This window comes from Cyrtonyx montezumae, unplaced genomic scaffold, assembly GCF_038088225.1.
Source record: "Cyrtonyx montezumae isolate F1298 unplaced genomic scaffold, pur_monq_1.0 scaffold_21, whole genome shotgun sequence".
In the NCBI taxonomy this organism is placed as follows: domain Eukaryota; kingdom Metazoa; phylum Chordata; class Aves; order Galliformes; family Odontophoridae; genus Cyrtonyx; species Cyrtonyx montezumae.
In genome coordinates, this window is record NW_027071948.1 from 2,431,150 (window position 1) to 2,439,951 (window position 8,802).

At 44.5% G+C, this 8,802-nt stretch overlaps 1 protein-coding gene across 2 annotated transcripts; it reads right to left on the bottom strand.

Moving 5' to 3' along the window:
* Nucleotides 1–1,322: 1,322 nt before the first annotated feature.
* On the bottom strand, nt 1,323–8,535 carry LOC136049614 (probable pleckstrin homology domain-containing family N member 1). 2 transcript variants are annotated; one of them, XM_065738010.1, is made up of 11 exons: nt 8,337–8,535; nt 7,214–7,292; nt 6,659–6,805; nt 5,637–5,723; nt 4,662–4,734; nt 4,416–4,552; nt 3,493–3,639; nt 2,842–2,928; nt 2,629–2,704; nt 1,809–1,885; nt 1,323–1,696 (listed from the first exon to the last, which is right to left on the bottom strand). In XM_065738010.1, the coding sequence occupies exons 1-11, from the start codon at nt 8,423–8,425 to the stop codon at nt 1,622–1,624; spliced, it is 1,074 nt and encodes a 357-aa protein (XP_065594082.1). In that variant the 5' UTR covers nt 8,426–8,535; the 3' UTR covers nt 1,323–1,621. The 2 variants fall into 2 exon arrangements, with proteins under 2 accessions (XP_065594082.1, XP_065594083.1); XM_065738011.1 differs by lacking the exon at nt 1,809–1,885.
* Nucleotides 8,536–8,802: the final 267 nt, after the last annotated feature.

Genomic DNA, 8,802 nt, shown 5'->3' on the forward strand with positions numbered 1-8,802 from the left:
TGCCAGCCATGCAGGCAGGTGGTTAGGTAATTGATGGAAAAAGCAACCAGTTTCCTGACTTCTTAGAGCTCAGATTAAAAGGGAAAAACCCACAGTGTGAATCATTTAAGCCTTGGAGTATTCCAGTAAAAGAGCTGTACTTTGCATCAAAGACAATGAAAGCTATCAGCTCAGAAGAGTGAGCTTGTAAGAAATCTGTTTCAGTTTCCATTCAGAAAGGAACCATAGCTTTCTTTTATCAGTGCTCAGTTGCAGCATTTCTGCAACACTGGAGTTGAACCATGGCCTAATTTTCAGCTCAAATCCCGGAGTTTATAGTTCAAGTTCTCAGTTGAGCTTCAGCTTGATCACTTGATGTGGGCTTCAGTAAGAGAGGCTTTTCCCTCAAATCATTAACATCCATCAAATGTCTACAGCTAGATTTCTTTGCTTGGGTCTACAGTTCTTCAGCACTTTATTTGTGTAAACCTGTAAAAAAAAAAACAACTTCACCCTGTTATAACAAGGAGGTTTTAAACTGAATATGACAAAGTTTGATACTTAGAAGAGGCTTGCTGCTTATCACACGAAGACCTTCCCACGCAGTTTTAGGAAACTCGGGGTAGCAGTTAGGAGAATCAGGTAATACCCCTTAATGTAGTCATTTGCTTAATCTCAAACTGCCGTGTGTATTACACATGCAGGCTCAAAAAGATTTGATGATAAACGATGATCAGAAGTGTTTGGGGCCCAACTGAGCTCTGGGAATTTCTAAATATTTCAGCTGCAAAAAAAATAAAAAGTGAAAAAGTAACAGGATAAGAGAATTGCCTGAGGTACAGAAATGTATAATCATAGCAGAGGTTTTAGTGACTTTCTGTTTGAGCAAGGGTTGGTGCAGCTCGTGTTTTGTTATGCTGACTTATCTGCTCGTGTTTTCTGCAAATTATTAGGATTTTGAAACTGGGAAAGTTAAAAGAAAGTATTTTCACAGAGCTTCCTCTGAAGTGTAAAGATGATTCTGAAGGTGTTGAAAATACAAATGAACTATTGTGAAAGCATCAAAATGAATAGATTTAACTCGATCTGTCAGTGTTATGCTTGTTTGTCTTGGAGGATAGAAGACAGTAAGCGAGATTATGGGGACAAGTTTTTGGATTAGGCAAGGAAGAAAAGCAATTGGGAAGGGGTTGTTTACCATGGAATATTGTTCTGTTCTGCCATTCAAAGGTATGTGATGATTTTCCAAAGCCTGAACGAGGCTGGGAAGTTGTTAAGCGTGAATGCTGCTTTCTATGCGTGGTTTAAGCACAGGTTAATGGTTTTATTTGTGTTACTTACAATGTTTCTTTCCTCTGAAAAGGATCAGGCGATAAATATAGCAAGCAAATTGAGAAAGGCTTCTTGTTGAAGCTGATGTACAGCTGAGGTCAGAATCACAAGGTCCTACATCAATTGGAATGGCTCATTCAGAACAGCAGCCAGTGCAGAATAATTCATGTGCAGGTCCTTATTCATCTCTGTCTGAAAGAAGCTTGGTTTCCAATTTCCAATCCATTCCTATTCATCTGTGCAGCTTCTTCACTTTCTATTGGCATCATATTCATGTACCCTTTTCTTCTCAGTGTGTGCTGATGATGTCCTAATGATGCTGCCAGGATTTCTTAGGGATGATCGGTGGTGGCTGGAGTGTCACAGTATTGAGGTTTTTCTCTGGCTGAAACAGATAACCAGAACACATTTTTATCATGTGAATATGCTATTTTAGCGTGAATATTCTCTGCCAAATATTTGTAGGCTAGTGAGTCACAAACGTGTCTGGAAAATACCTTTTGTAGGTGGAAGAGTAATTTTTCATAATCTTCTGCTGCAGAACAATTGATAAGGATTGGTTCTGTCAGGCTTCCTGCAAGACATTAGCAGGGAGCAGTTATGCTGGATGCAAATGCCTGTAAGCAAGGGAAGTCACAAGGGCAGTTCCTACACGAGGTTAGATCCTCTCCCTAGTGCCAGCTTCTGACTGTCAAGTTGTTTTTGCTTTTAACCACACGAAGGCTGAGATTCCCCATGATAGAAAATATGGAGGTCTGGGATTGGGCTGGCTGCTGGACCAAGCAGGGGAACACAGAGAGCTATTACAGCTTAGCAGCCAGAAACATAAGAAGCCCCTAAAGAGCACCTGTCTGCAACTGGAGGGGAAATCTGATTTTAGCTAGATACTGTCTCTTGTGGTAGATCCAAATGTCGTGGTTGTGAGAAGAGTTCTGTGCTGAATTGGGCATTGGAAAGTTTGTTTTCTTATAAAAGCGGTCTTCACTGACAGAAACCCCTTCTGGGAAGGGTTTCTGCAAACCTGAGCTACTCTGTGCAGCTGCAAGAAGAAAACTTCCCAATTAAGCCATCCTCAGGGCAAGCCTGAGCATCAGTGGTGTTTGTTTCTTATCAGAACCCCGATGTGGTGGGGCTGGGAGCACCTCTGGGCCCCTCTGGCCCCAGCCCTGCTCAGCAGGGACACTTGGGACCACATCCTGGCAGATTTTGAGGACAGTTTCTCTGAGCAACTTGTGCTGCCTCACCCTCCAGGTGAAGACATGTCTTCTGACGTTTGGGGGGGAACCTGTTTGCTGCTCTCACCTTACTTGGACTCACCTGTAATTTCAAGCTGTAACCTCCCCAGCACAGTGGATTTCTCCTTTGCCTGGATTCCAGTCAAGGGTAATTTTCCCTTCAAAAAAGAAAAGGAAAACGTTGCTTTTCTGTGTGCTCTTCCTTTTTCTCTTTGCTATTTGTTTTCATCACCCAGGGCTGTTCACCAGATCTTAGTTCTGTACTTATTTGACCGTTTCTACTGTTCCCCATTACCTCATATGTGACTGTAGTTCTCTCCTCATTCACAGAGAGGAAAAGCAGATCTTCTGGGAACAGGACCAGCAGCCTTTCCTTGGAGTCCTATGGAAAAGGGGTGTTTAGAGACTGGTGACACTTCAAAATGTGGAGTTGCTTGCAGCACTTTAGTATGCCAGCTGTAGACACTGTTCCTTGTATTTCTTAGTCAGTTTGGGTAAGATATCATCACAAGATGAGCTGTCTTGTTTACATGTCTATTATTTTTTAAGAGTACATCAGGCAAATTCCCATAATGGAGTGTTTAGAAAATGTTGTCCTTCCTGTGTAATAGGAAGGGAATGGACTCCCCCTCCTTCTTGGGAAGCTGAGTGCATCTGTCTGGACAGAGTTCTCAGAAGTTCTCAGTAAAACATCCTTTTGCATTTCCTGTTTAATGCTGTGGGACTTTCAACATAATTAGCCTTTATGCTACCTTTTCTGTAGCCTGCCAAAGGCTGAATAGCACCCAGGAACGACAGTCATAATGCTGCAAAATGTTTTCTGGGGAACGACACTGTATGGCTTTTCTTTTTTTTTTTTTTTTTAGCAGCAGTCCCACGTGAACCCAAAGCTTCACGAGTTTGAACCTGTTCAAAGCCATCCAGGTATCAGAGCAGAATACATTACCCCCATGCAGCCAGTAGCCACTTGCACCATGGTCAAATACTGAATCCTTCCCAGGTGCTGAATTGGTTTTCCTTCCCATTTCAGAATGGTGTTACACATGAGATGTCTCATCAGCTCCCTTTTCTTCCACTGCTCGTCACACGGCACCTTCATTATTATTTATAGTTATTTTTAAGATGAAGCAAAGGGTGATAAAAGACAAAGTATGCTGTTTTTTAGGATTGCAGTGTGGTGAAAGTATTTGGGTTATCCAAAACAGAGGGTAGTTAGGCATGACTAAAGTACAGTGCTACCCTAGAGACTGTGCTGTGCTACGTATCGAGGGCAGCTGTGTGGATGCTTAAAGATGAGGAGGGAAACCTCAATTGCACTGGGGGGGGAAGGAAAAGCATGTTGGCTTTCCAATTGGATCATAGACTTTAGGAACCTGAGCTTACACACTCCATAGGTGAAAGCTTTGGGAGGACACTGACTGCCTTAAGCCACATCCATGCGGTGCTTGCAGTGTAATCCTGCCATCTTGTGACTCTTGTGGATGTTGCAGTAGGTTTTGTAAGTGTATTTACAAGTCTGCGTGGCAGCATGTACTGAAGAGCAAGTCTTTGTTTTTTAGCTGTAACTGAGAGGGAATTTGAATTTATTTATTTTTTTTAGCAGTATAGCAGCTACATCTCAAGAAGAAAAACCATCAGTGGTGTGTCATGAACATACAGCAGCATTTGCAAGTGTTCAGTGATAAAGAGTTGTGGGTAGCAAGTTTATTTTAGCCTAGACAGAATCTACAGCATCCTTGAATAAAATTACTGTTCAGTTCCAGCCTGCATTCTAAAGATCCCTGTAAATCCTTTCCATTTTCAAAGCTGTTTCCTATTTTCACTGTTTCCTATTTTCAGCCCCCTTTCTTTACATCTCCACCGACTTACCAGGAAAGAGAGATTATTGGTGGGAGTGGCTGAGTAGTTAGCATTTGCCATCTTGATTTGATTCTGGAGGTGTTGAATCCATTTGTCAAAGTCAGCCGAGTTCTGGCAGCGAATGAGCTGGGACTCTATCATGGGCCCTGTGCAAAGACACAGCATGCCCTGGCTCTGAAGAAGGATGGCATTTGAACCCAGTGTGTGAGTTCTGTGAGTGTTGCAGCCCATTCGGGAGCTGTCCAGCAGGCTTACCAGAAATTTCAAATGTGTAGCTGATGGCAGTCACTACCTCCCTCAGGTGGATCCCAGCAAGAGGAACGAGACCCTGGTGTGATGAGGAATAACCAAGACTGATGTAGGAAGGTACTTTGTGTGATCTAGATGCAATTTCATCTGCCTTGCAGCCTCCCCCTCTTTAATTCCTCCTCCATGCTCCCCAGCCACACCAGGATTATGTCACATTAAGGACAAAGTGGCTTCACCCTCATTTGGGATCCTTTATTTCCTAAAGCAATGATCAAAGCAATGATCACTTCTGTGTCATCCTCTTCCCTCCACTCAGCTGGTGGGGGGACTTGAAATTTTATCAATGTTATACAGCTCAGTTCCTGCAGCTAGGAAGTCTCTTTATTTTATTTTCTTTCTTTCTTTCTCACATTTAGGATCTACAAATGAGTACCAAAGCCATCAGGAGGCATTGCAGTGCTGAGTGCAGCTCTCCGGGATGCATCTCCTTGTTACCCTGTGCCTGCCCACTCCTGTACCTTTTCTAACTCTCCTTCTCCTGTCACCTCCTGTTCTTATCACCTTCTCTTGATGCCTTCTGGTTGATGCTGGTAGGGAGCTGCACTCCCTCTCCTTGGGAAAGCAAAGAGGCTGTGATAAGAGGCCAGCTAAAATTACAGAATATAATATAAATAGAAACTGGCACTTCCTCTTCAATCTCTGGAGCAGACGCTCTTCCCTATTCAAAATAAGCTGAAAATAAAGAAAATTTTGAGCTGCTGTCCTAGAAAATATGCCAAAGCCCCTGTGAAATCAGTGAAGTGTCTGCCTTGGCTGGTGGGGCCTGAACATGTGTGCTCCATCCTGAGCCTTGCTCTTGGCATGGCACTGAGGAGTAAGCTCTCGTTTTGCCATGCATATGCTAGAGCTGTGATCAAAGGGATACCTGGGAAATGTTGAAAATGAGCACGAATGCAAGACAGAAGGATTCTTTTGCTTTACCTCATAAACAAAGGCCTTCTTTGTGTGATCCACAGAAAGAATCAGCAGTTGGAAGGAGATCAGCACGAGGTAGCGTTCAGACATCTCCTGTTGAAATAAGACCAATTACATCTTTCCTCCACAAGCTTTCAATTTCTTTAAAGGAAATCACATTTCTTTGAAGCTCTCCATCTTCCTCTCTCCTGATGCAATATTGGTGCATCGCAGCATGCAGTGCTGATTGCCAGCTGTCTGCAGGATGATGGGGAGCTCTGCAGTGTGTGACTGCTGGGCTGGCTTGCACTTCTGCATCACACTGGCTGAAAGTGTTCAAGATTGGACTGGAGCAGGCTCTGAGCACCTGAGCGAGCTGTGGGTGCCCCCATTCATTGCAGGGGAGTGGGACCAGATGACCTTCAAAGGTCTCTTCCCACTGAAACGATCCTACTTCGTAATTTTATATTGTCTTCCCAGATAAGTGAGCTTAAAGAGGTGTGAATCCATGGCAAAGTCAGAACAGGTCTCAATTCCCTTCTTCTGATTTCATCACCACCACTGTAAGGGCTGTCACCCCTCAGTGGTTTCACTGCTCAGCCCCAGTTCCTGTGCAGAGGGCTTGAGTGTCACATGTACAAATTTCTAACCATTAGAGTGTTATCTTTTAGGAGAGAAGAATAAAAAAAGCCTCTGACAAAAGATGTTTTTATCAGAATGAATGGAAAAAAAAAAAAGTCATGCTCCTCAAGCAAGTTGCCATGAAATCCTTTTGGCTCTTGCTGATGCTGGAGGAATAAAAATTGAAGATATTAGCATTAACTCTTAGTGGAGGGAAAAAAGTCAGGGCAAATTGTGGCTTTGGTCAAGCACAGTGGTTTGACAGTAGTTATGGCAGGATGCTGAAAGCTCAAACATAGCCCATCTAGGTGTTCCTGTTCCAGTAGGGGAATTGGACTAGATGATCTTCCCTGACTTTCTGTGATCTTTTGCCTCCCTTGAGAAAAATCCCCTGCATTCTGCCACAGTGGTAGTGTGATGATGGTTACCTCCATGTGATAACTTCTCAGAAAAACCCAGGAGGACCAAATGATCTCCCCAAGAGAAAGGGCGTTCCTCCCTTCCCAGCCAGCGACGGGCTGAGTGATCAACAAGTTCAGCAGTTCCTCCTGTGTTTTTCCCCACAGTGCTTCTGCCTGGAAAAAAAAAAAAAGACAAAATAGTGAGTATTTCTTCCTGAAATCACACTAGGAATATCCTGTAAAGGCATTTAGAAGAGGGAAAAGAAAACAAAGAAAACTGGAGTCAAACAATGCTGATAAATATGCCAAAAGAAAGAGTGGGTAATTTTGCAGTCCAGACTGTGGGAGATTTGGATGTTGACATATGAAGGTGACTTTGCATAGATCATTTCTCCTCTCTCAGTGCACGTTCTCAGCAGTGGTGATAAAACATGGTTCCAGGAAAAATTCCAGAGCTGATAGTGGCGATGGACTTCCTTGCATGTGAATTTGTAGAGCAAAAACTGAGATGAATAGGCTTCTGATTTCTTCCTTGGTATGCTACGTGTGCATCTTTGCCTGCGGGACCCTGCTCATGCTCACCCCTTCTGTCTTTGTGGGAACTGCAGGGTCCTTAGGTTGGAGGGATCCCTCGCTCTGTCCGTCTGAAATGGACCATTTTCTGAAATGGAAGAGAATGTGGAAAGGCACAGAAAAGCACTTACATGTGTTGTTTAAAAGAGAGAAGAATTCATGCTCAGTCAGCAGACACGCTTATGGATTTCTGGCATAAATTCTCTGTATTTTAGAGTATTCTATTTTAAACTGTGATGCCTGCTGGTTACAGCTCAGTGAACTCTAGGGGAAAAGAAAGTGCAGCAGATGCAGAATCTGAAAAGAGATGTGTCAAGGAATAGCAAAGCTGAAGCTACAGTGAAGATGCTGCCAAAGATCCCCTTACTTTAAGCAGATATCATGGCCTAAAATTCATTTAGGCTCCCAGTCTTCCCCTGGCACTGTGTGGGAGGGACTTGTAGGGATGATGAGAGCACTCTGTGTGCCTGCATTAATAGATAGGGAAAGAATAACTGCAGCTCTTGGTGAAATTACGGAAGGAAACGTAGCTCAGTGTAGGTGCAAAAGACCACAAGAAAGAGGATGGGAAACTTATTTTCTTTCTGTCTGTGGTAGGTTAGGAGGTAGAGGCAATGGCCTTATCTGTGCTGGAGGAGTGGAAACCATGGCTTATCTGGGATGCCGTTGAACCTTCGTGGCTGGAGGTTCAAGGCATCTGCCAAGCAAGATGTGGGAAGGGTTGAGGCTGCTGATGGCTCTGAGTCTCCTGCCAGGCCTGCAGGTTGACTCCCCTGTATGACAGGGAGCAAAACACTCTGCTTCTAACAGAGCACGAGCCAAGCAGGTGGTGGTGACTGCCCCCAGGTTGCCTCCATGGCAGGAGGAGATGTTTCCACCTGCTGTTTTACCCTAAAAGGCTTTGACACCCTGGGGGCCTGTTAAGGAGAAGTAAGCAGGCTCTGGTTAGAAGCATCTGACATTTAGCATTACTGCAAATTCTGGCTAGAAAAGGGGAAGAAGAGAAAGCTTTCAAGGGAGTCATGTTTAGCAAGCAAAAACAGCTCCTGGTTTTCAGTTGCCAGCACTAAATGCCTTTCTGTTTGAGCAAAGACCGCCGGTGTTTCTCACCCCTCCGAGAACTGCTCCCTACCTGGTCCTGCCCGTCTTCAACAGCTCCACCTCATCCTGGCTTTCTCCTGCAGAACCAGCACGCCTGGCTCTCAGGCTGCAGCATCCCATGCTGGGTCAGCAGCTGCCTCTCCTCCAGTGCTAGCTGCAGTGCAGGGATCTCATGAATGGCAGTTGGTCAGGGTGAGCATGGGACGGGAAGGAAGCACGCATGCAGCCTGCACTCTCTGTTCATTTACATTCTTCTTGGCTTAGAAGTGGCAGAACCCAAGACGTGAAAGCATTTCCTGTGGGTTTTAAACCTCTCCCCCCCCCCCCCCCCTTTGTCTCCTAGGTCCCCCAGGCGTCATTGCTTCTTTCAGAGCTGATGGCCTGATGTGATAAGCATGTGCTGCTGCGTGGCTGTCACCTCAGCCAAACAAAACCTGAAAGAGGCACAGAATTTTCTCACTGAAATGAGGTTCAATGTGCGAGGCACATCTGGTGAG

Bases quoted from the DNA above. Each gene is read 5' to 3' on its own strand.
- LOC136049614 (XM_065738010.1), bottom strand. From the start codon at position 8,425: ATGGGATGCTGCAGCCTGAGAGCCAGGCGTGCTGGTTCTGCAGGAGAA. The intron at 4,553-4,661 runs GTAAGCCTGCTG...GTCTTTGCACAG, and splicing joins CTACACATTTGAAATTTCTG to GGCCCATGATAGAGTCCCAG. The intron at 1,886-2,628 runs GTGAGTCCAAGT...AATGTCTTGCAG, and splicing joins GTTACAGCTTGAAATTACAG to GAAGCCTGACAGAACCAATC.